Here is a 27,877-nt window from a genome sequence, read left to right on the forward strand (position 1 = left end):
CAGATAAATTTCTTATAGGAATTTTCACATTTTATTAAACTAATTATTCACTAGACTTCACAGAAGACTTAAAATAAAACCATAACAAGACCTTTTGTGCAAATTGTAAAAAAAACTGTCTTTTGTTTAAATTTCAGAATGCATACACCTACATGATGGGAGCCTGTGTGATTGTCTTTAGATTTTTCTCCATCTGTGGAAAGCATGTAAGTCCATCATGCAGAATTCTCTCAAATGTCACATAAGCATTGAGTCACTGATGCCAATAGACTGCAGCCAACCTAGTTGATCTATTTAACAAAGTATTAAACATCATAAGTCAAGACTAATAAATATTAAATATTGTATTGAATCTGTAGCTTAATTATCTTTGACTTTATTTCCTGTTATTTTGTTCACCATATTTGCTGAGTAAACACAATCATAAATGAAAGAAAACATGTTGCCTCTGAAACCAAAAGCCAATGTCATTCCTAATGTACCCTAATTTGTGTTTTTTAATTAACTTTATTACAGAGAAAGTTTATAATTGATGATAGTGTTTCCCTTATTCTCAATTGATTTATATTCCCTGCTAGCATGTACACACACACACACACACACACACACACACACACACACACACACACACACCTGTGATCTCCATTTAAGGGATATTGTTTCTTTTTGTCATTAGCATTATTTCACATATGGATTCCACATATCCATGTAATTGGAAGGTTTAACAATTGGTGGTTATTTAGCATTAAACCAGCATTACTTAGGTTTTTAGAAAGTCTATGGGAGAACAGTAAATTTACTTGCTATAGGCCAAAAATGTGTTGACTTTATAGGTGTCTAGGTTTCAAAAGAAGAGGAAATGGAAGTCTAAGACGCTTGTGTTGTTAAATTTAATTAATTTCTCTGGAGTGACTGAACTGTTTGAAGTATGAATAAGATTTTACAATGCCAGATGGTTTTTGAATAATATTTAGATTTAATATCTAATAGGAAACAACTCTCAAATGAAGTACTTGGGAATCAGTATGTAGCCAACCTGCTTATATATTATTCACCAGCCAGGTACTCCTCAGCTTGAAATAACTGTTCTCCCACTTCCTGTCTTCCTCTCTCCATCTGCCCTGATTCTTCACCCTTCTTCATCTGCAGGTGACATTAAAGATGCTCCTTTTGACTGTGGTTGTCAGCATGTACAAGAGCTTCTTTATCATCGTAGGGATGTTTCTTTTGCTGCTGTGCTATGCCTTTGCTGGGGTGGTTCTGTTTGGCACTGTAAAGTATGGAGAGAACATTAACAGGTCAGCATGTATTTGTCTTCCTATTTATTTTCCAAGCAAACATCTTAGTAATAAAATCATCAATCACAAACTTAGGTGTTTTTTGACTATTAAAGACTTAGGAGTGGTATAAAAGGGAAGTAATCTGTTAGAAAATAAAATATACACATTTTAAATGGCATTTTACAGTCGGCAAAGATAAGCATACTTATTTTAGAACCCTTGGGAAATGCAAAAACCAAACAAGAAGGTTTAATAATTCTACCCACTGTCAGGAATAACAACTTCTGATTTCAGTATTTTTCTTTACCTCTCTCTCTCTCTCTCTCTCTCTCTCTCTCTCTCTGTCTGTGTGTGTGGGGGGCAGGGCTTAAATCAGTTTTTAGATGATTTTCTTTTTCAGCAAAGTGTAGAAAGTTAGAACCTTCCAAATCACTCTGCTATGAAAGAAACATTTCCAAAAGCTCATCGTCCACATTATAAAAGCATCTGCTGTTGTTCTCTTAAAAGTTCAAATACAACAAAATACATGCAAATGTCTCACTGGTAGGTGATTTATTTGGCACATGGCTGAGTCTCCTTCTATGACCCAATGGAGGAATTATTTCTTAGTAGTCAAAGTAAGAACTCAGTTGTTCAGTTCAAAGCTAATAAGTTGATGGTCCTGTGAAAGTTTTTGCTCATTGGGCATCTATATTTGCAGGAAGGTTTATATGGCAGCAAAGGGTTTTAAGTTTGGTACCAGTAACCTGGCAACCAGGTTTGCAAATGTCACATGTTTGGGTGGTGACTGCTAATACTGCCTCAAGACAATGACAAGTCATGAAGTATTCATTCTGTTTTCTTTTCTTAAATTAGGCATGCCAATTTTTCTTCAGCTGGCAAAGCCATTACTGTATTGTTCCGAATTGTCACAGGGGAAGACTGGAATAAGATTATGCATGATTGTATGGTAAATATCCACTTATTATTATCAGTTCCTCAACATACACTCATTTGCACATGGCAATGGTATCCTTGTTAACATCATGACCTTGTATCAAAGAAAATATTCTGGCCGTCTAGTCCATAAGTTGCACTTTGAACATTAAAAGATATAAATATAAAGAATAAAATATTCACTTAACATAACTAAAATTATTATAATCATATTTAAGAATGAGCACTGTTCTTTCCTGCCTATCCTTCATAGCTTAGCAATCAAAATAATGACATTTATTTAATGCATTCATCGAACACTCACTAAGTCCCTGGTTCATCCTGGGCCATGTACAAGGCTTTACATGTACAAAGGTTCCACAAGGCACATATGTCATATAGTCTGAGCCATTCTTCCCTTTTGATATCCTGCTTTCTATCTAGTAAGTCTGTATCATCCTTGGGTCATAGTGTTAATGCTTGCTTCTTTAGGCATTTTTGCCCACAATTAAAACTGTGGGTTATATATTCTACAACTCCCTATATTCCTTGTTTGGACATGCACACTAGTTCTAGAAGAGTTCTAGAGTCAACCTTATTTCTCCTTCCTCCCAGCTCATAGACACCAATGATGTCCTACAGATATTCTATGAGGGAGCATGTGCTGTCCAAGCAGGAAGCCACATGTGACTCAGTACTGAGCTACTGAAGTGTGACCAGTGCATCTTAAAAACTGCTTTATATTACATTTATTTTTGCTTAATGTTAATTAATATGAATTAAATTTAAATTACCCCATGGAGCTAATGCTTCTTGTGCTGCAAACTGTGAAGTTAAACTGTTGTCAGCTGTCAGGAACAGGAGTGTGTCTTTATTGTTAGTCTATCCCTCACACTTGGCACAAATATATCACATAGTAGAGTCTAGAGAGTTTGAAACATGGAAAGTGGAAACCAAATTTATCCAATCAGGTATAACCCAAGGCAGAATTAAATAAATCCTACATAGGCTCCCAGAAGAGTATGTGGGAACACAGAAGGCAGCGTTAATTATCTGGTTGAGAGAAACCAGGAGAGTATCACAGAAGGATTCGAATTTCAATGGGCCCCACAGAATGCAAAGGCTTTACATAATCGGAACCTTATACATTTCTGTAACATCTAATTTTGGTGCCTCAGGACTGAGGACTGGTCCTTACACAACTTGAATGTGAATTTGGTATATGTAGTCTACTCCACACAAATTAATCCATTGCTTAAGTTAAAAAAATAAAGTTCTTCTTTATTTGACTTCCTAAAAGTTTGACCCCAGGGGCTGTTGGGATGTGAAGCTTATGTCCCTGAGGAAACCTGTTCACTTACATTTTGTTTCTATCAATGACAATTTAATTGGGTCATCTACAGGACCAAAAGCATAGCATAGAACTCTTGCAAGGTTCTGCTGCAAATGACGTGTGTGTCCGACATATGTGGCTTTTGCTTGATGGCTTTAAATTAACTACATCTCATACTGTCAAGAATAGATTCATTGAGCACCAAAGTCAGAAGAAATCTGTGCCGTCCCCTCCCTTCAATGCCCTCCATGTCCCCCACTGGCCCACAGGTTCAGCCTCCATTTTGTACTCCAGATGAATTTACATATTGGGCAACAGACTGTGGCAATTATGCAGGGGCACTTATGTACTTCTGCTCATTCTATGTCATCATCGCCTACATCATGCTGAATCTACTTGTAGGTAAGAGATGTTCATGGAATTATTTTTCCATCTCTTCAAACTCAGGTACTTGGATAATTATGTACAATTTTCGAGTAATTATCCTGGATTGCTTAGGGCGGGTGTTTCATGGCATTAATTATAAATTGTTGCCTCTCAACCCAGGAGCTGAAAAGACCTTTGAAAGGCATGGAAATGGCAGTTGATTGCAGTTTCAAGAATTGTCCTATTTATTATGCTCATTAATTCCCAAAGAGCTCTTCCCATGGATCAGGCTGAACACAAATCAGGGAGGGCTACTTTTACCGCCTCGAAATATCAGTTTGGTTTTTAAAGATATACTTTGTTCACCCAGCTGTGGGGCCATCCAGACCCAATATGACCCTTAAAAATATCCTGGAACTCTGAAGTAAGAGTAGCAGCCAGCTGGCATGAATGTCTAACCAGAGTGCCTTTGAGCCCATGACCCTCATGTTTTGGAAAGGCAAGTGCTGCATAAATAGCTTAGTTCAAGTGAGTGGCATGCCAGCTTGGAAACTGTACTGAAAGCACTTTGAAAAATTGGCTTTATAATGTGAGTGATAACATTTATTATTTATAATAGATGTTTTACTTTTTCTAAAAAACGACAGATTAGCATATTTGTCTAACATCTGATTTTTTTTCCTAGCCATAATTGTGGAGAATTTCTCTTTGTTTTATTCCACTGAAGAGGACCAGCTTTTGAGTTACAATGATCTTCGCCATTTTCAAATCATATGGAACATGGTAGATGATAAACGAGAGGTAGGGACTGTGGGTGTGGCTCACTTGCTTACCAAGCATGCATAGGATGCTGTGTTTGATCCCCAGAACTACATAAAGCTAGGTGTGGTAGTGCATCACTGTATTCTCAGCACTTGGAAAATGGAAGCAGAGGGTTGGGTACTCAAAGTCTTCCTCAACCTAGGTGTGGGGGAGTGGGCCATTGTTTCCGGCTCCATCACAAAGAGAACAAATGATATATTTCAAGTATCTTGGATCCAAGAATTGACATAGACTAAATTTGGAACTGTCACTGTTGCATTGCAGAAACCTGTCATTGAGAGTCAGATGAGTATGCAAGGACAGGGGAGCAGAGTAGTCTCACCTCATGTCCTTTCCAACCATGAAGAGCCTAGTCTTTAGACTTTCAAAAGGTCAATAAAGGAAGAAAATAAAGGATTTTCAAAGGTATCTACCTCGGGGTCAAGCAGAAGGAGGGGAATTGCAGCTCCCAGAGGTAAAGCCTGTCACCGACGTACCATCATCTCAATCTTAAGCAGCCATGTAGATAAAACACACAAGTGGTATCTGTGGTGTAGCTCAGGGGCTGAGTGTTGCTGAGCATGAAAAAAGCCTGGGTTCAATCCCCAACACCACTAAAAGTTAATTAGTTACCTGGTTACTTGGTTATTTTGAACTACTTCTAAATTAGTATGTAAATATCTTAACCATAAAATTTACCCAATATTTTCCAGAATTAGCAAAAGCAAAGGCAAGTTTCTTGTTCTCAGCTACCTCCTTTCCTTTCTGCTTCCTTCCCCCTTCTCCTCCTCCCTTCTCCTCTCCTCTTTGACGTCTTATTCATCCTTACCTTCCCAAAACCTAAGTAGGTCTAGGCACTGAGGTAAAGCAATTCTGTGCCCACAGAGCTTACTTATGTTCTAAAGGAGGGGGTGACCCCTTAAAGGTGAAATGGTACTAATGACACTGGTTAGGATCCCTAATCCAAACCAATGCCAGACTTTGAATTCTTTTTAGTACCAACACAACACCACAAATAGAGGAAGTCACACCAGATTTCATGTAACAAGTCACAGTCAAAACCCAAGCATGTTAATAATATTGTATAAAATTACTTTTAGGATATGTGTGTAAGATATATGTGAAACATAAATGAATGGTGCCTGCCTATAGTCCTACTACATGGGAAGTAGTAGTCCTAACCATTGAGAAGATCTACAAAGGAGTGACCTTTCAATTAAAGCAAAATAACAAATGAACAAAAGTTAAGTCTAAGACCCAAATTAATTGAGGAGGATTATGTATGTATGTATGTATATATGTATGTATGTATGTATGTATGTATGTATGTATGTACATATATGCATTGCCTACCTGTAGAATGATATTCACGGTACATGTGGAGAGGTGGATAAACTACTGAGCATAATTAGTAAGGACTGGCTCCAGGGAAAGCTACATGTATATTCCTCACCCTGCCTAGCTCTGAAGTCAATATTATGATAACCCACAGGACCAGAGCAACAGAAAGTTACTGCTTAGTACTTCACATCATATGCTTAGCACACATTATTCTACCCAGCTTTCAAAGAGACCTGTGAGTTTCTTCTTGTCTGGTGCTATTTATACTGGTGATCCCCTACCTTGTTGTCCTTGATGCTTGGATTATAAGCCTGAAAGACACCAGTCCTGACTCATAAATTCACTTTGCTGTCTGTGTCTCCCTATAAAAAGAAACTCAGTGAATAGGGAGTCTCTAGACTCCTTCTTATGACTTACTTTGCTCGCCCTTGTGCTCTCCCACCCAGGGTGTGATCCCCACCTTCCGAGTGAAGTTCCTGCTACGGCTACTGCGTGGGAGGCTAGAAGTGGACCTTGATAAAGACAAGCTCCTGTTTAAGCACATGTGCTATGAGATGGAGAGGCTGCACAATGGTGGTGATGTCACCTTCCATGATGTCTTGAGGTATAAAGCTGGCTCCATAGCCCAGTGTCACAGAGATCCACTAAGGCCAGAAATGAAAGGTGTGACACACAGAAGCCCATGAATTCAGTTAACAGGGATTTCAAAACCTGAGTTGCCATACTGCCATGGTTATAATACAAGGGCACACATTCTAAGCATGAAGTAGTCCTTCTCACTGCCCCATATTGATCATGTCTGATCACTGCCATACAAGAGAAGCATAGAAAGCAGTGGTCTGCCACCTGCCATCCCAAAAGGAAAGAGATAGAGAACACATGGAGGGCATGGTTCCATCTCTTAATTTTGGGATGAGGATGTGTGCTCCTGAAAGAGTTAAGTGACTTGCTTAGGGTCACTTGGTTCCATGGACAATGTGGAGATAAAATCCAGATCTCACTCAGGTGAGTCTGGAAGAATCTGCCCAACCTGCTCTGTGGTAATTGTCCCTGTTGCTTAAAACACTCCATTTTCTGAGTGTTTTATGAGTACAAGACAGGATAAAGGCTCCAACTCAGTCACTCTGAAGGACATTTGCATTAGCTTCCTCGAGACACTCCGTTGAAGTCCAACAGTAGAAGAAACTCATGGCTCCAGAAGAAGCATGAAGCCAGGATAGGGTTAATTCTTGTAAGACTGTGAGGAAGAATTTGTTCCAACCCTCCCCTGGATCATCCAGTGGCTTCTAGCAACCAGTTATCTTCAATTAAACCTCATTTTAACTAGATATGCAGTGAACTCTACAATAAGGTCACAACCTGAAGCTCTCGATAGAAATCTTAAAATATTATTTATGCTATGCAAGACCTTTCAAGGTATGGTGCCATTTGACACTGCATATTATTTAATGGGCCAGTAGAAGAACTTATGCCCTCATATCAAAGAAACTAAATTGAAGGATTATTTCAATATAGTTGATTTCCTTCATAATAGCATGTGAAACATTATTTTAAGAAGTCCTTCCTAATGTTCCCTACCAGAGGGACCTGTGACATAGAAACTGTCTAGAACCCTTGACTGACTGTAGCTATTTTATTCATGTTGCATATACCTGGCATATTAAATGTAGGTTATTGCAACAAATTTGGGGGTCATTCAGGTAGATAAAACTCTACATGTGGCTAAGAGAAGAAAGAGGGTCAGAGCAGCAAAGGAAGGGTCTGAAGGAAATTTGTTTGTTATTCATTTTGCCTTTTGCTATCATTTTGTCCATGAATAAGTAGTGATGCAGTGTTTTTAGGTTGACCATGAGGCGCCCAGACCTACTGTTGTTTTTAATAATCAGTATTTGACCTCTGCAGTATAGCGGTGCATCTGATCACAGGGGACCCAAGCAAAGCCACTTGTGGTGATGTTGACCCTCTTTTCTCATAGAAGTTACATAATAGTGGAATTCATGATGAGTCTAGAGGACTTAGAAGCATTTTATGAAACATAATGTAGGATTTTCCTTTGCAATAGAAGGACACTTAGCAAAAAAAATGAAAGCCAATGATCCAGTACCATAGGGTCACTATGCTGTGAAATGAGCTCTAACGGTGACCTCAAGTTCAAAGTAGAGGCTGTCAAAGAGTCCAGGGTGCTAAGGCTAACCTAGAGTTCTACCAGATAAGTCAGCATTCTTCTTTGGTAATAAACTAGTTAGTCCTTGCTTGGAGTTACTGACTCTTCCTCTGCACCAAGGTGTCAGTTTTATTTACCACTGTCTGGACCTGTTGAGCCAAGAGAGTTTAGCTCTGGCTTTGCATCATCTGAAACTAATAAGGAAGGTGCAAAGGGAAAAATGAATAGAGAGAAAAGTGGAATTGAACATGGCTAATTCATAGGCAAGTATATTGACCATCACCAATTAGAGCTAACCATGAGGAAATAGTGGAAGGAATACTCTTCTTTTTGCACAGAACATTCCAGAGTATGTACTTGATAGCTAGAGCAGTCAATGCCACTTCTGCAGCATAGGCATTTAGATGCAGTCATTGTTCTAAATATCTCAGAGATTAATTTGCCATATTATTCAATGAGGTGGACACCAAAACTAACCTCAGTATTTATAGAAGAGAAGATGGGGAGATAGAGAGGTAACATAGCCAGCTCCTTACCCAGCTATGAGTGGCATCAAACCCTACACTGATTTCTGGAAAGTTTTTTTTCTCTGCATTTTGAAACACTTGAGGGTCTAAATACCAGGTGAGTCTGATTGGTGGTTGCTCTTGTCTCCATCTCCCAGCATGCTGTCCTACCGCTCTGTAGACATCAGGAAGAGCCTGCAGCTAGAGGAACTGCTGGCAAGGGAGCAGCTGGAGTATACCATAGAGGAGGAGGTGGCTAAGCAGACTATTCGCATGTGGCTGAAGAAGTGCTTGAAACGCATCCGGGCTGTGAGTGAACCACATGTACAAGGGTTGGGTTTCCTTTCCCTTGCTGTAGGAAAAAATCAGAAAACAAAAAACCTCTGACTTAAAAGAGAAAGGCTAATACTGGCTCACAGCTCTAATGTACACAGTACATTATGGAGGGGATGGACTTCAAGATGGCAGGAGTTTAATATATATTCACATCACCTCTACACTCAGGAAATGGAGAGGGTAAATGCATGCCTGTACTCGTCTCACTTTTACATTTTATATAGTCCAGGCCCCCTTGCTCAGAGAGTGGCCCTACTCATAATTGTGCATTTTCCCACACCAGCAATCAATATAATCCCCCACAAGTTTGTCCAAAGGCCTGTCTCTCAGGTGATGCTGGATTCTGTCTAGTTGGCAATTGACACTAACCATCACACACATACACACACACACACACACACACACACACACAGAGAGAGAGAGAGAGAGAGAGAGAGAGAGAGAGAGAGAGAGAGAGAGAGGCCTGATATCCCTTTAAATGCATCTTCCTTAGCCACATAGAGTGTCAGATTCTAGTGCAGCCTTAACTCTATTCCAGCTTCAGCTCATTCCCCTCAGCAGGCTCCACCACGCATTGCAATTGAATAAAATTTGTATAAAATTAAGGTTTAAAAAAGCAATTTATGGGTATTAAAATATTTATAATCTCTACTTATTGAACTCAATGGTATGAAATCCCAAAAATATCTACAGAGACAAAATTTACAAAACTACTTTTAAATTGCTGTTAAAAGTTTCAACATATGGTATATCATGTTGTTGGGTCTCTGAAGACTACCTCTCATGGAATTTTAATGATGTGCCTGCTGCCTTCTGAACTGTAAGTTTGTATGAGACTCTCACACATTAACAAATACAAACTCCATTAGCATATACTGTGTTTCCAGTGAGTACTTCTATTTGGGTAATTAACGTTTATAAATGCTTTTGACTCATACTTCTCATACAGAGAAGAAAAAGCACATGACTCAGTATATACTTCCTGCAATGCAATTAATATTATGTAAGATTTGTTTGATCCTGCCCTTCAAAACAACAACACCCACTACAAAAAATATGCATTTCTGTTAGAGAGAAAAGTCCCTAAAGAAAAGAAAAACTCCAGCCCGGCCTCCTAGAGCAAGGTGAGCTGCCCACTGCACACTATAACTCTTATTCCATGAATCACAAATGTCCTTTCTCAGACTCTAAGAAGGCCTTGGCAAGGAAAAAGAGGTTGCTGCTGAACTGACCTGCCAGCCTGCCCTACAAAGTCCAGAACCAAGGCAGGAGGTCAAAGTTTTCCCATCATCTACTCAAAGCCCTCTGGTGCTTAGGACTTTCAGGAAAATGGCAGGGGCAGGTGGTTTGCATTGGTTAAATATGGATAGAATTAAAGAAGAGGAAAAATAAAATACCCACATTAGTAATTTTTAATGACATAAACCAGTATGGATGAGCATAACAAATCCAATTGTTATACAAATGAAAAAGATGGGGATGCCTGTAATCTCTAAGACTTTTATATCAATCTAACATCCTCAAATCTAGTTCAAGAGCCTTACTTGTAATTTCCTAAGAGGTCAGCAATCCCATAGGTCTTCTGAGAGAGATGAAGAAACTATGACTGGTGAGAATGGGGTAAAGGAGTGGGCACCTTTTCCCTCTTATGAAACCAAAACATTTTCCATAGAAACAGCAGCAGTCATGCAGCATCATCCACAGCCTGAGGGTGAGCCAGCAGCAAGAGCTGAGCCGATTCCTGAATCCTCCCAGCATTGAGACCACCCAACCAAGCGAGGATACCAACGCCAACAGTCAGGACCACAATACGCAACCTGAGGTAGGATAAGGCACCCAAGGATGTTTTATGGGGGTCGATGCAGGTTACACAGATATTTCAAGTCAATAACAGATATTCTCAGGTGACCTTTTGTTGCAAAAGAACCAAAATTAATGAGAATGTGTATATTCGTATGCTTTTATTCTGTGTGATGGCCCTGGAGCAAGAGAATTGGTCCTCGATATCCTCTTTAAGGACCGTCTTCACCCCCTGTAATAACACAACTTCTTCCCACTAAGCTCCATCATTTTACTACCTCCCTTTAGTGTCTTAGGCTGAAGACCAAGTCTTCAACTTATGGACCACTCAAGATTCAAACTACAGAATACATATACTATAAATGGTTCACATTCTTAGTGGGTTTTTGCTTGCTTTTTTAATCTAAAAGAGTAATATTATCATAATAGCTGAACTTGAGCATATAAATGTTATGTGATTTAAAAGATCATGATTTACATGAAGCCCTAAATCTTCTTCCCCTCAGTACATCATAGAAATTTTCAGTAAAGTTAGGAAAATACGTGCACTTGGCTTTCAACCCTCTTTGATAGCCAAATGCTTTGGGGATTTATCTTTTCTTAGTTGGACAGTGGAGGGGCATATAGAACTCAGAAAAGTTATTTGAGGATCTTCTGTCCATTAAAACACAGCTAGTTTCATTTTCAAAGTTATTCTACATGCCTATTAAACAAACAAACAAACAAAAAGCCAGGATTTCAAGCATCTGGGAGAACCCTGTGCTTATGAGAAGCAGCTGGCGGGGAAGACCTGCCCCTTTATGTGGCTGCAATAATGATTTGATGCTAATCACATGGAGTCCATCCAGCACACTGTTCAGTGCCTCCAGCTGCAGAGTTCGTGATGCACAGAAATACACTCAGAGGAAAGGGATGAAATGAAGAGTAGGACTCTGTGTCCCCCAGTAAAGACTGCAAAAGGAACTGTTGTACCATGGTACAGTTTTCTGTGGTCTGATGGTTCCCAACATGAAACCAGGAATCACCTGCCTCCTTCTACAGAGTTGTATGGGAGAATTCAGCAAAAGAGGCCAAAAGAAAGATCCATAGTCATCCCACCACAGGTTCAACTCAAAGACATCTGGCAATGCTTTATGAAGAAGAGCCCAATGAGATTGAGACAGACAGTGAGACAGGACCAACGATGAAGGGGAAGTAATGATTGCAGAACTCTCAAAAAGGTTCACCATAAACCAAGTAGTGGAAAATGCTTAATTTAGTGTGGAAACCAAGACAGTGAGGGGTTGGAGAGATACCAACTATTCCAGAGGATCCAAGTGCCATTCCTAGCACCCACATCTGACAGCCCACAACCATCCATAGCTCTAAATGCAGGGCATCAAATACCCTCTTCTGGTCCCTATGGGTACCTATACCTGTGTATGCATACACTTTTGTAGACACACACAAATACACACACACAAACACACACATAAATAAATAAAGTAATTCTAAAAAAAAATGGTGACAATGATTAGGAGAGAGCAAAGTACCAGGTAAACTAGAGATGGAGGCAAAATGCCTAGAAGTCCTCAGCATCAGGTAATCCTGAGTTTGGGCTTCCTTGTGGCATATTATAGAGCCCTGTCTGCCAAGATGCATCTTCTGGAGCTCCTGGTTCTGACTTCTAAGCTAGCAAAAGGCCATGGCTGCACACCATCCTATACCTGACACCCTATCTTCATATAATACCATTCTCATTTTCCAGCCAAGTTTAATAAATCAGTGATATCCTCAGGCTTGAAGGGAGTGAAGGATGGGCACTCTTCAAGAATGGTCAAGAAAAACACTACCCACAGAGCTGTGAAGGAGCAAAACAACATTAAGAAAGAACCCAAACTGAGGAGAAACCCTTGGTCCTGCCAAGGCTTGACCCCTCAATGTAGGGGAATGTCAAGGGGCAGGAAGGGAGAGTGGTTGGGGAAGGGGAACACCCTTACAGAAGAAAGGGAGGAGGATGGGATAGGGGACTTATGGCTGGGAGACCGGAAAAAGGAATAACATTTGAGAGGTAAATAAAAATATCCAATAAAAAAAAAAGAAAGAATCCAAACTTTTCTATAAAATCATTTTTCAAAATGAGTAAAACATGGCATTTGTCTTTCTGTGACTTTCACTTAGTATGATGCCCTCTGGTTCCACTTACATTCTGATGTTCTAAGAAAAGTAGGGTTACTACAGTATATCTGTTGTTTTCTCCTTGGTCTGTCAAAATACTTTACAAGAGAAACTTAAGGAAGAAGGGTTTATCTGGGTTCACAGTTTGAGGATGTGGTTCATCATGGTAGGGAATAGGTGAAGGAAAAGCAGCTGGTGACACTGCACCTTCAGTAGAATCACAGAGGTGCATGCTGCTGCCCTCATTGCTTTCTCCTTTTTGTTAAGGACTGTCCACATTCAGACTGGGTCTTCCTACCTTAGTTAACCTCCCCAAAAATGCTCTCACAGACAAGGCCAGAGGTACATCTCCTCAGTGACTCTCAATCCCATTAAGTTGACAGTGAAGATAATTGTCACAGTTAGTCTTCACAAGTCTCTGATATATCTCAAAATAACTAGAAAAGTCACATGGTTCTGATACACAAATGGTAGACATATGAGAGCCAGAAGTGAAAATTATCTGGATTTCATCACTGAATGTTATAAAATCATAATAATTATCATACTACACCCTGTAAAGTTGTACAAATATTTGTGACAAATTAAATATGTGGATTTTTAAGAGAAATAACTATAATGACTAATATTTCTCCCATGTAGTCAAGCAGTCAGCAGCAGCTCTTGAGCCCTACTCTGTCAGACAGAGGAGGAAGTCGACAGGACGCAGCAGATACTGGGAAACCCCAAAGAAAGATTGGGCAATGGCGTCTGCCCTCAGGTAGGTACATCAATCATTTCTCTACCTGTTGGGGACATTTAAGAGGAATTTGCTATCTTTATTTAGGGTCTTAGATTTTATTTAATATGTAGATCTGTATTAGTCAGCTTTCTGTTACACTAATTTATACCTAAGAAAATTTACTTAAAAGGAAGAAAGGGTTGTCGACTTACTCGTTGGAGGTTTCAGTCCAATTGTCAGTTAGTCTGTTGCTACTGGGCTGTAATAAGGCTTCAGAGCACAGTGGGAATGTATGAGGAAGCAGCTTACCTTACCACAACCAGGAAACAAAGAGAAAAAGATTGGCATCCCACAGTCTTCTTCAAGGGCATGATCCCAATGACCCAAGACCTCCTACTAGTTGCCACCTTTTAAAAATTCTACTACTTCCCAATAGCACAAGCTAGGACCAAGCCTCCAACACCTGGGCCTCTGGGGGACATTTCAGACCCAAACAGGTTGTGTATCTGATTATTATAGACAGTGAAAACAATGAAATGTATTCCCTTATCAGAAACATTCTCCTCAAAGTAACTTCTCTAAACATAACTATATTGGCCCTCATTTGCAGCTGCCATCGCTGAGAAGACGGCACCTGTTAACAAAATGAGCGGTTACAGCCAAGATCCAGAAAGAGAGGAGGAAGAGGTTTCCAAGGGCTTCCTGGGTACAGTCAAGGCATTTCAAATATGGGCAAAACTTATCTAAGAAGGAATGGGTAGATATGATCTTCAGAAAATGCCATGGAGTTCTCAGAAAAGGCTCAGGTCCCACTTTATCCCAACACATGCTGTGTATCACCACTCTGACATGAGCTTCACCTCAGTAACAGCAGTGGTAGTCACAAACCTCCATGTAGCACTGACCACTGTGTGCCAGTCACTACTCCAGGGTATTACCTGACTTTCTTCATTCAACCCTCACAAGTCTATTCATTCTCCACTTTACACTGATTTAGTAAGAGTTTTCTTCTGAAGTAATGTGAGGAACCAGAAAACCCTGATGACCTCATGGAGGAACATTGGGCAATGGGGGAAGAACAATTCTACACACAGCCCAGTCTCCTCTTTGTTGAGATCTGAGCCTATGATGAAATAGAGCTTCATTCATGAGTTAACCATGCTCAACTTGAGTTCCAAACAAGTGAGACTGAGTGACCCTGAAATGTCTTCTGCCACTTGTCTGTTCACCAAGCAGATGGCAGAAAATTTATATTCTGAAGCTAGATGTGTGCCATGGATCCAAAGCCACCAATAAGGAAGGACCTGAGGAGGGATCAGAGCAGATATAACTTTTGTCTGGTCTCAGCAAAACTAAGAGAGATAGGAGGCAAGATTGAGCAGGTGCTAGGACCTCAGTGTGAAAAATCCTTAAATGACAGACTGGAAAGTTTTAGTTTCACCTTATGGGCACTTAGGAGGGAGACACTAAAGATTTATAAGCAAGAAATAACATTTGCAACCTAGGCTTTAGAACGACTGATGTGATGACAAGTCAAGAGCCACTTACTTACCTCTGGCAGTGTCTGGATACAGATGACAGGCTACAGAATATTATAGCAAGTTGGACACAGCTGATAAGAGCATGGCCCACACTGTCGTTCAACACTACAGGTCAGTTTGAGAGATGAGCTGGGAAGGATGTCCCTCCTTGCTATTCACTTACATGGGTGACACTGACAGTAGTGCTTGTCTGTGTCGCCTCAATGTCAAAAGTGGTGACAACCACAAAGACCAACTACCAGGATCATACTAGGTGGGAGCGGCCAAAGGGAAATAAAAAAGAACATTTTAAGGATGCACCAGGCAGCATGATGTGCACTTTGTCAGGCCATCTCATTAGCCCATCTCAAGCCTCCCAGCACTACAGTGAGGTCGTTTGCATTGTCTCCATTTTACACGAGAGAACACTTAGGTTTAGAGACACACAGTTGCCAATGACTTCATATCTGCAGGTTACATATGGAATGCAAGACCAAGGCAACAGAAAGCAAGGCCACATCTGCTTTCCACACTTGCCCCCAACCCCATCTCTCCTTACCTTAAACTACACTACCACTCTTTCCCCTTGTTTTCCTAATACCACTACACGTCCATTTTACACAAACTGTGGCTGTGTGTAGTTTCTATTTTCCTTAAAATAAAGGAACCATCAGTGTATTTTCCCAAAAGTTATTATTTGCCACCCATGAGTAAAATTTATAAAATCATTGGGAAGGATCAACTAAAATCTATTGGGAAGAATCTTACTTATCACCTGCAGATAGAATTTGGGAGCCAAAACCACTACTACTGCTCAGAATATTATGATTTTCCAGGAATGGCTAAAGCATGCTGAAACAACAACCCATTGATAATAGGACTCTTTTCAATCCCACAGCCCCCAAACCAATAAGCCATTCTGTGTCTTCGGTTAACCTACGGTTTGGAGGAAGGACAACAATGAAGTCTGTGGTGTGCAAGATGAACCCCATGCCAGACACAGCTTCCTGTGGCTCCGAAGTTAAAAAGTGGTGGACCAGACAGCTGACTGTGGAGAGTGATGAGAGTGGAGATGACCTCCTAGATATCTAGAGGGGAAGCAAAGCATAGGGAGTTATCGGGTGAAAACTACTGCCTAATCTCTTGTTTTATCTCTGAGAGAGCAAACTGTAGTTGCTAAACCCTAAATTTCACCCGAGCATGGCATTTTCAGAATTAACTTTTGTTCATTTATTGGAATGGTCTCTCAAAGAGTATGAAGTTTCGGATTACTCTCATGTATTAAAGAAAATCTGGGGCTTGGGATGTAAGTCAGTGAAAGACCACTTGTCCAACCTGTGAAAACCCGTGGGTTTGAAACCCAGAAATACAAGAAAAGAAGGAAAATATGTATAATGCAGTATTGATAATATTAGAAGCTGCATCAATAGTAGATGTGTATTAAATATTCATGTATTCTGTCTGTGTAAGATAAGCTGTATTCACCTGCACTCCTGTATGTTGTTACTACTCCTCTCAAAGAGTGCTAAGCCCATACTGGCCTATATTGATAGTACAGGAGTTGTAGTTCTAGTTCACCTTTTTTTCCCATTTCCAATAGAAATACGTCCCTTGGAAGAAATTATTTATGATCGATCTGAAAAGGTCAATCATGCTAAAATGACAGCAGCTTCAAAACTACAGATTCTGAATTTTTAAAAACATTCCTTTTCTCATGTTATTTAAAAAATATGCCTGATGTTAAAAAAAATTAGACAATTTGATTTTTGATTTCAAGTACTCTAATTGAACTGTGGCCTGCTTCCAAGAAAGTTATATATGTAGGTCCCATGTAAAGGAACTGGTTATAGATGTTATTGGTATATAACAAACCTGTAGGTATATTATTCATGGACTTGATGAGACAAAAATATTTTGAAATCTTTAAAAACCCTTTAAATAACTGAGTTTATAAAAACAGAATAAAAGTGTTGGAGTCAACATAGCTAAAAGTTTACACTTGAGACTTATTGTGGACTTCATGGCTTATCCTTGCTGTATCCATTTTGCTATGAATCAGGAGGAACATTATGGGTTGGCTTTAATACACCATTACTATGTAGATTCAAAATAATTTCCTTGCTTCCAGAATTATCTATTGAAATAATAACAGAAGGGTGCCAAAACTTCACTCTAAACCCCATTGGGAATACCACAACATAATTATATTTTTCCCACACACCAATGCTCCAGGTTCTCTGGGAAAAGTGGAAATATAAAATTATTGAAAATCATTGATGGGCCCTGGCTGGGCAGGGTCTCCCCTGAGTTGTCATTATCAATTGCATATTTGATGATCAGATTATTTTAAGAGATTGAGTGTGTAAAAATTCCCTGATGCCTAGGTTGCTTTATGATATCCTTTTGTCTATTTAACCTTCTTCAAATAGCCAAACATTGTGTCCTTCCTACACAGAAGATGTGATGTAATGTGCCCATCTACTGCTTTTATGATTACTTGTGACTATTAGATAATAGGCAATTCAAGTTCGTGCAGCCAAGGGGGATTTTTATTGGGTTTTATGTTTGGTCAGAATTTGATTTTTGGATATAAAAACAAAATAAAACTCTGATTTGTAAAAGAATTTACTATGACCTAGTTGTCATTTTTAAACCCTTTCTTTGTATGTGTATTGGATAGAGCACTCTGTAGCTAGCACTTTGCAAACCCTATATGGAGTATTCAGGCCATACTTGGTTGGCAAAATCTCTATCCATACTAACCACCTTAAGGTCAACTCCCAGAGCCAGAGTATTCCCCTGCAAGGTTGTGTTGACAAGACTAGGTAAATGCCACATGCCTTCCAAACACTTAGTGAAGCAAAGAAGACAATAGTGGCCAGAGAATGGGTTGGCATTAGTGTTGAAAAAAGTAATAAAATGATTTTTTATTGGCTCATACATTGAGAAATACAGCTTCATGTCCACTAAACAGTGGGCCCTTCCTGGAAGGTCTGGAATGGATATTCAGGAAAGCATCATCCTTACTTATTCTCTCATGAAGCAAAGACAGAACAGCAATGTTTTCAAAGCCACAACACATTCAGTTCAGCCATCACATACCTTCTGAGTGACTGAAGTATGTGAATTACCTGAAGCAGACTGAAGGCAGGTCAGTGAAAATAAGTAATACCTCTTTTCAATATTATCCAATGGAATATGCAAGACTGGGTGATACAGATGGAAAACTAGGGACACTCATGGTCCCTGGTGCTCAAGGAACCATGACAATCCTATCATCATGATACCCATTGCCTTTAATTGAGAGAACTGTCAGATCAAAGAACACCAAAAAATCCTAAGGAGTAGAATACTTTTTGTATACCCTCTGAGAGAGAACAGACTACACACACATTATCCATATGGCAACTTAAAAGGGTTCAATGGGAATAGGATGGGATGGAAAGGGTGTATAATGCCATTCAGATATTCCTAGTGAATCCTAGTGTTTCAAAGCCAATGCCCACAATCATTAGCTCTCTGACTATACCCTGAGATGCTGAATACGATAAGGGCACATAGATGGAAAGCAATTAATCTTGCGTTAATGTGGTTTCTAAGTCAGAAATGCTTTGCATGTCTTTCATTATTGGACATAGACTGGTAGGTTTGATATCTTATGTGTGTCAGTGATAGTCCTCTTCACAAAGCTATTCCATCCTAAAATTTGAACTAAACAAAAGCAGCACATTATTAGTTGAAGTTGGTGTGAAGATAAGGGCAACCCTTTTCTCACCTACTCTTACAGACAGAACTCTCCCCTTCAAAATAAACAAACAAACAAAGCTGAAGTTCTCGCCTCTGGCACCTATGAAGGAGGTCTCCTTTGGTAGCATAGCATTTACTATATAGGACACATTAATTTGATAAGACTGTTCTCCTAGTAAGAGGAGACTCACAGGGAGTAAAATTTTCCATGAAGACACAGACACGCAGGAAAGGAGGCCATCCAAAGATGGAGGCAGGGGCTGGAAGGATGCTGTCATTAGCAGAGGAACATGTGAAGCTGTGAGAAGCCACATGAGTCAAAGGAAGGCTGCTCCCAAATGAGCCTCCAGGGACCCTAACCTGCCACCCCTTGCACTTTCAACTTGTATGCAGCAGAATTTGAGCAAACTAACTTCTGCTGCTTGCATCCACCTAACGTGTGATGCTTTGTGACAGTAGCCCTAAAACATTAATACACAACCCCAACTCACCGTGACCCCCCCCCCAAGATGGCTCACATTACCCAGTGTGCCAAGAAATCTAATTTTGAAATTATCAGTATAAATCAAGAGATTTATTTGTTGTCATTGTTTAGTGAGATATTGCTCAGGCTCTTATAGAACCTAGAATGGCCTTGAAGTTTACATATAACTGAGGAGGACCTTGAACTCCTGACTTTCATACCTCTACCTCTTAAATGCTAGAATTGCTTGTTTGACTAATCTTTCAGGCTCTACATTTACTGGTTCACCTACATGTAATTTTGGATGAACTTTAGATGCCTCTCTATGCTACAATTCAACATCTTACCTTTTAAAAAAAAAAAGGCAAGAGAGGAAATTTCTTCACTTCATTTACTTGAGGAGTTAGACTTAGTCTGGGCTCACTTGAGGCATCATCTGAATCATCAACCAACTAGTTATTCTCTCTTCCAGGAGCCTCAGTGGGCCAATCATTAGCCAGCCTTTCATTTCCTTAGCTAAGATTACTGTTAGATTTAGTAACTACCTAAGGCTGAGAGTGGATTTGAAGGAACACTTTACTTTCATGAAGTTTAAACCCAAGGAGAGCATTTCTACAAAAACGACTCTCTGGCATTACTCAAGAAAAAAAATCCAAAATTATTGGTAAGACTTTTTTCTTGCTTCACCTTCTTAAAAGGGGGAACAAGAATACCCTTGGCAGGGAAGAGAGAGGCAAAGATTAAAACAGAGACTGAAGGACACCCATTCAGAGCCTGCCCCACATGTGGCCCATATATATACAGCCACCCAATTAGGACAAGATGGATGAAGAAGCAAAGAAGCCGGAGATCGATCCTGAGAGACACAGCCAGAATACAGCAAAACAGAGGCTAATGCCAGCAGCAAACCACTGAACTGAGAACGGACCCCTGCTGAAGGAATCAGAGAAAGAACTGAAGAGCTTGAAGGGGCTTGAGACCCATATACAACAATGCCAAGCAACCAGAGCTTCCAGGGACTAAGCCACTACCTAAAGACTATACATGGACTGACCCTGGACTCTGACCCTCATAGGCAATGAATATCCTAGTAAGAGCACCAGTGGAAGGGGAAGCCCTGGGTCCTGTAAGACTGAACCCCAGTGAACTAGACTGTCGGGGAGGGCGGCAATGGGGAGGGTGGGGAGGAACACCCATAAGGAAGGGGGGAGGGAAGGATGTTTGCCCGGAAAGGAATAACACCAAATGTACATAAGAAATACCTGCTAATAAAAAAAAAAAAAAAGACTTCTTTCTCTTATTATCTTCTTCATCCCACTCCTCTGTGGGGTAACTGAATAAAGAGGCAGATTTTATAAAAGAAAGTTATCCTGAAACTTTAACATTCAATTACTTGGTGAGCCTTTCAAGTCTACGTTGGAAAATCCAAGTTGGAAAAACACCTGCGTTCATCTCTCCCGGGGTGGGAGAAACAAAAATGCAAATGACAAGTCAGATACTGCATCAGCCTGTGCTAGGATGCAGTGGCAGAAGCCATCTTAGGCTGGGCTAGGCTGGGCTGGGTTGGGCTGGGCTGGGCTAGGCTGGGGCTGGGCTGGGCTGAGTGGGCTGGGCCTGGGCTGGGCTGGGCTGGCCAATAATGGGCTGGGCTGGGCTGGGCTGGGCTGGGCTGGAGAATGGCATTGCTTAGAATGGGCTATAGTGCTTCTCCTCAGGGTCTCCACATAGCTTTGCATTTGGACTGTACTGGTGAGTCTTAAACTGTGCTCCTTGGGTCATATAGTTCTGTAAACAACCTGTGGGGGGAAAGGAGAGAGAGTTGGGTGTGTATTAGAGAAGAAGATGGTCCTTCTCATAAGGACCTGCCGTGCATTTTCACCTCATAATGGAATCTGCCCCTTTGCAGACCATCTCTCCTTGGGAGTTTGTCACTATTCATATTCCTACAGAGCACCTCTCTCATATAGACCTGGTATCCAGGTGATTGTCCATTCCCAGCCTTCCTGCCTGCCTTTGACTTTCTGTCAATGCCAGGTTCCTTCTAGCTCCCCAGACCTTCTCTTACTGGGATCATCGTTCTCAGCTTCCATCTAATTAATTAATTAATTAATATCCTAATTAGAATATCTCCTCCACCCTTCCTCACTCCCCTCAACTTCATTTCCAGAGAGAAGCATCCTCATGGGCTCATATGTCTTTGTAGTTCTTGCCTGTGAATCGCTTCTATGAATTGTCCACGTTGGTGCTTGCCTTCATAGGGTACTTTCTTAATTACTTTTACTGTTGTAATGATAGAACACCTCAACAAAGGCAAGGTAAGGGAGAAAGGGTTGTTTTTGTGTTCATAGTTTGAAGTTACAGTTCATTGTGGTGGGAAACTTACAGTACCAGCCTCTGGTCACATTACATCTATAGTCAAAAGCAGAAAGCAATGAATGTCAGTGTTTAGTTCATTTGGCCTGATCAAGACACTCCCTCAAACGCATGCTCAGAGAACCATCTCCACAGGTCATTCGTTAAAGTGGCAAAGGAAATTAATTGAAATAAGACACAGCATGTCCGGGCACTGTGTTCATTTTGTCTATCAGTTCTGGTATATGCTCAATACTTGACAAAAACTTGCCAAGTGAATAATTAGATAGGCGGATGGATGAGGTAAGTGATGTCATATGTCACTCAAAGTAACAAGCTCTCCATCCATGTATCCATAGTCAATGTCTTGACACCATTATTTGTAGTAGTAATTAATAAAAATATGAAATGAGACACCAACCCATGCTATCACCAGCACCGTCCGACCACATGGCATCTGTGGGATATTTTCATCTCAGTCAGCCAGACTCAGCAGATTCTCTGTCCTGGAGCTCTCAAAATATCCCCACCTGACTCACTAAGTTCCTAATTTCCATCCCATGCTGCCACCAGCTACTCTCTGGGCACTGTGGCAATCTCACTGCCCTGGCTAGCCTCAGCAGCAACCACGGTTAGCTGTCACAAACCCCATTAACCCAACAAAATCAAAACTCTAAAGCCTTGTAATTTATTGATTAGATTTACATCAGTAAATTCTCACCCCACAAAATGTCCACACAATTAATTCAGATATTTGTGCTTTCCTCCCATGAATGTCTTCAACACAGTTCATGTGCCTCACATAGGTGGAGCTACAGTCCAGGACCAGGAAAAAGCAGAAGGACTATTCACCTCCCAGTGAGACAATTTAATTTCCCATTGTCTTTACTATGAAAATCATGATCTAAATATAGCATTAAATTCCTGCCTCCCCCCTCCCTTCACCCCCAGGATAGTGAATCAATAACTTGATGTTCTGCTTTCTCACTTCTGCTCAAGAAAAAAGGATAAGGGTGACTTGGATGCTTGCCAAATTGCATGTTATGTGTATTTTAGTATAATAAAATTTTCCTTAGTTTAAAAGAATCTAGTTATTTTAATCCCTAAAACTGTGACCAAATTGAGATAGCAAACCATTCCAATGCCATTCTTAAATCATTTCCACATCTTTTTGATTCCTTTATAGTACCTGATTTAAATTCTGTATTTTAATAGACTTGCTAAAAAGATGTTTTCTACCATCTAAAAGTCAATGATCTTTTATAATTTTGTCCCAACATTATATATAACCCGTTCAAGTGAAAATAAACAAACGGACAAACAACGACAATAAAACTCCACTACAGTCTTGCTAACAAATTTCTAGATTCTGTTTGAACACTAGAGGGCTGCAGTCCAACCCTTTGAATTCAGCCATGGACTGTGTGTTTAGAACAGAAATTGCTTTGTGGTCTCTCTTCATGGGCAACTGGCTCTATGTTACTGTCAATTTTTTGAAGTCTAGTCACAAAATAAGTTTACCTGCTAAGGGGATTTCATAATGTTATTATGTTCCTTTCTCAAAATGTTATTGGTCGCTCTATTTCCTATACAATATATTCATAGTGACCTCCTTCCCCCAAATAACACTATGTTGAAGCCCTTGTTTTGGTGATCATTCATTCCTGACAGTTGCTCATGCCTGGGTAACCACTAGACAGTATGTTCGTTATTGTGTTCTTCCTGTGACAAGAGAGCTGCCAAAGCAACTTGAGGGAGGTAGACTTTGTTGTGGTTCACAGTTTGAGGTTACTAAGTCCATCATGGTGGGGAAGGCATGGCAGCTGGAGCACATGACAGATGGTCACACTGAGAAACCCTAATCATGTGCTTTTATTCCTTTTCCTTTTTAAAAAATTGAATATTGTGAACATTGTTATACAGAGAGGTCTCTCTGAGGTTGAATCAATTTGCTTAGTGTATTAATCCCCAGTGGTATCCATTTTCTTGTAAAGAGCATACTCTCGTCCTTCTTTACATGTGAGTAAAATTCCATTTTCCTTGTAAGCCAAATTTTCTTTATCTGTTTGTCTACTTATGAACACCAGAGTCGGTTCCATGCCTTAGCTATTATAAATAGTACTGAAATGAACACTGGTATGCAAAGGTCTCTGTGACATACTGATTTAAAATTATTTAGGTAAATAGGCATTGTGTGACTGGGTCACAGGTCATGTATGGTTTTAGAGTCTTGAGGAACTTCTGTTTTCATGATTTCTATGTTAACTAGACTAGTTGACATTCCTTTCATCAGTATGTAAGGAAGGGTTCCCTTCCTTCGCATCTTCAGCATTTGCTGTTATTTGTTTTCTGACTGGGGTTAAGATGGAATCTCAAAGTAGCCTTTTTTTGGCATTTTTTTGATAGCTACTAATGTCAAACATTTTTTCATGTTTATTACTCATTTGTATCTCACCATACTAAAACTGTTCATTGTGTTAGCCCATTTATTGATTGAGTTGTTTGATTTCTCCTTCCTTAGTTTCTTTAATTCTTTGAATTTTTTAGATATCAATATTTTGTCAAATATGTGGTTGTAGTAATTTTAAGACTACTTTTTCAAAAGGAGTAGCTTCGGAATTTTAGTGGGGATTACAGTAAATGAGTAAATTTTAATGGATATTACAGTAGATTGCTTTTTGGTAATTCAGAATTCTTCATTATATTAATTCCACTGACCCATGAACGTAAGAGTTCCTTCCATCTTTAGTATCTTCTTTGATTTCTTTCTTTAGCATTTGAATTTTTTGTTATAGAAGTCTTTTGCTTCCTTATTTCAGGTTAGTTTAATGCAGCAGTTTTCAACCTAAAGGTCAAGACTCCTTTGGGGATCACATAACAGATATCCTGCATTACAGATATTTACACTAAGACTCATAACAGTAGCAAAATTACATTTTTGTAGTAGCAACAAATAATTTTATGGTTGGAGATCACCACACTATGAGGAACTGTATTAAGGGTCACAACATCAAGAAGGTTGAAAACCACTCATCTAAGCTATTTTTTTAGACAATTATCAATAGGATTATTTTCCTCATTTGTTTTTTCAACATGTTCATTATTGGTATATAAGAGGGCCATGCTAATCATCTGTGCTCTTAAGGCCTTCTATTGACTGGCTGAGAAACACTGACATTGACTGCCATCTACGTCGGTCATAGTCTACTGATTTAAAAGATACATCTAAAAATACATTCACATTAGTGCGTAGCACATAATCAGCAAATACAAATCTAACAGCATTCATACAAAATTAACAAATACAATGACTATTATATTATGCCCTATAGTTTTAGTGGAAACTACGATAAGAACATTCCTCAGCTTATGGAACCCAGCTAGCTGTCTTTTTTTCCCCTTAGGAAAGAAGAAAAGAATCCTGATGCTATCTACTTGGTTTCTTGTGCTTCTTCTCTTCAGGGAAGAAGGGAAGTCAAATCAAAAGAGAAAGGAATTGTCCCGTGTGTGTGTGTGTGTGTGTGTGTGTGTGTGTGTGTGTGTGTGTGTGTGTGTGTGTGTGTTGCTTTGAGTGTTTTGTTTAGCATGTTTGTTGTCAAGGCTGCTGGTGGCCTTGAGAGATGCATTACCTCCATCAAGCTATAGTCTTAATTTCTTCAGTCTTATTGCCCTCAAAAAAAAAAAAAAAGTCAGTCATCCCATCTTGAATCAAACTTAAAGCTCTATCTTCTCTTTTACAACCTGCAGTTTACATAATAAATGTTATATAGAGCTCAATTCTAGAAATGCCAGAAATAACAACAGAAAACAATCACTCAGGAGGGACAGATAGGCAATGGGTTAGAAAATGTTCCTGGATGGCAACGAAAACTGTCTCATGAAGGATAGTCTTCTTCTCTGATACAAATGATCCTTGGAAGCCTTTTCTAGGTGCAGAAGAGAGAATTCAACTCAGTACCTATCTGGGACAAGAGATGTATATACAGGAAGGAATCTTGTTACTTGAGTCATTTGATAGCATCTGTGGAATTTGCAGACTAACTGACGATCCTTAGGTAATCATTCTGGAAATGCATTCACATCTTCTCACAGCTTTCTCTTCCTGACCTTTGCTCAGGAGTACCAAGTCACATGGCACATTGGAGAAAGCTTCCTTTGCCTCTATAATGGTGGACACTCATTCTTCCTGTAACCACCACTTGCTGATGAGAAGAATTCCTAATTTCTGATTCCCCTTAATGGCATACACTTTTGTATTCTTTGTTTCCTAATGATCCTTTTCCCAAGGCAATGTAAAGATGTCTGGTGCTGACCAGGCCAAATAATAATTGGGAATTTTGCAAAGTCCTAATGAGTGTACCTGAAGGGCTTATCTCGTTCTCTCTTCAAATAGCCACCACTCTACAACATGTCACACCAACAGCCCCAATTCCCCATCCAGGGGTTTCCCAGTCCAGGCGGGGTCTCTATTTCACTTCTGCAATCGCCTCACACCCTTTTCTAACTGTTAATTAGACGCCTCATTTCTTGGCATGTGCATGGGCGTGAGCCATCTGCTTATTGATCATATCCTTCGGAATATATTGGATTTTAAGGGAGCCAGTTACAAAAACAGATGATGTTGTAAGTGGTCCTCAGAGAAGGTTTCTCTAGAGCAAACTTGTGAATGCATAATGGAGACTGACCTGTGATCCACACACAAATCAACACTCTGCAGATACATTGGCTGCAAAGTTCATGTACTGTTCATGTACTGCCATCAACATAACACAGTTTGAAAACAAAATTCAGAATTTCTATGAACAAAGGACATGTATATAGGCTGGGACAGCAAGCTGTGTAGGTTCTGTGACCTCTGTGAAAGTCATAAGGAGCTGACTTTCCAGCTTGAAGATAGTACTGAGACTTGTGGTTATCTGCCCTATGGTGCCTGTCTGGATGCTCTACCACACCCTTACAGGTGTGGCTCTCAGAGCTGCTCTTTAAGTTAAAGAGCAGAAATGTTTCAGTGGAAATGTTTTTAACTCATTCTTGAGTAAAATTGTACCCCTGGCATTCATCAAAAACAAAGTGGTAAGAACTAGGGAGATTTCTCTTTTCTCCATCCTGAACCTAATTTGCTCTTCTTTTGTCATACATCTTTGAGGACCACAGACTACGCGATCTTAGACTAAGGTAAAAGGCCAGAATAAAGACAACAGCACACACTTTCCTGGGGCACATTTAGACTGAACCATAGCTCTTATTAAAGAGCACTATTCCAAACCTTCTGATGGGACACAATACTACAGTAACTCACAGCAAATAAACTAGAAGAGGAACAAGTAAGTTCTGAGGTTGAAATCATTGTTCAACTACTCACCTCTAGCAGATATAGCTGTCAAGCCTTGGGGTGGTAACATCTGAGTAATAGGAGATCCCCTTTGATCCCATCCTATGCCTTATGTCAGATAAAAAAGCAAATCCCTAGTTAAAAAAGACTCCAAGACTGTGCTAGTTGTTTTCCTTCCTTCTGTAACCAAACACCTGACAAAGAGGATTAAGAGAGGAAGAATTGACTTTTGGCTCAAGGTTCAGAGGATACAGTTTGTAAAGTACCATATTACTAATGCCAACTATTCTTATTGTTTCTGATCATGGATGTTTTCTCTCCTGTTCATAATATGTTTCACATATGGATCTGGCTCTAATTATCTTCATAAAATCTCTATACTTGTAGATCGCAAGAGCCAGCTCCATGTGAGGCAGTAATGGGGACACTTGTGATTCCATGTCATCTCCGAGACTATTTCCCCATCTTCAGAATTGGGCTAAGGATAGGGACACTGACAAAGGAATGAAAGAATAGAAAAGAACTTTGTCAGTATGAGAAGCTACTTAGCTGCTAGTATGAGATTGTGAAACTCCAAGACTACACTGTCTACCACATACTGATGGAGGAAACTAGCATCAGTGGAAGGCTTTCTGTTCTTGGAAATAGATTCTGAAATCACTTCTCCTCCAAAGGGTTTCATGGCTTATGTCACTCAGAGAATGGAGCACCTAGCAGTAGGTGTAACATCAGCATGGTCACTG

The 27,877-nt window shown here is 39.9% G+C and overlaps 1 protein-coding gene across 1 annotated transcript in view; it reads left to right on the forward strand.

Moving 5' to 3' along the window:
• The window catches only part of Nalcn (sodium leak channel, non-selective), a 317,042-nt gene extending 299,178 nt beyond the window's left edge, over positions 1–17,864 (forward strand). The window contains exons 35-44 of the mRNA XM_032917213.1: positions 138–206; positions 1,150–1,298; positions 2,136–2,229; positions 3,798–3,930; positions 4,580–4,695; positions 6,483–6,640; positions 8,865–9,015; positions 10,715–10,864; positions 13,642–13,759; positions 16,139–17,864. Coding sequence (XP_032773104.1) covers positions 138–206; positions 1,150–1,298; positions 2,136–2,229; positions 3,798–3,930; positions 4,580–4,695; positions 6,483–6,640; positions 8,865–9,015; positions 10,715–10,864; positions 13,642–13,759; positions 16,139–16,332 — 1,332 coding nt within the window. The 3' untranslated portion in view covers positions 16,333–17,864. The remainder of the gene's footprint in view (positions 1–137; positions 207–1,149; positions 1,299–2,135; positions 2,230–3,797; positions 3,931–4,579; positions 4,696–6,482; positions 6,641–8,864; positions 9,016–10,714; positions 10,865–13,641; positions 13,760–16,138) is intronic.
• Positions 17,865–27,877: the final 10,013 nt, after the last annotated feature.

This window comes from Rattus rattus, chromosome 12, assembly GCF_011064425.1.
Source record: "Rattus rattus isolate New Zealand chromosome 12, Rrattus_CSIRO_v1, whole genome shotgun sequence".
In the NCBI taxonomy this organism is placed as follows: Eukaryota; Metazoa; Chordata; class Mammalia; order Rodentia; family Muridae; genus Rattus; species Rattus rattus.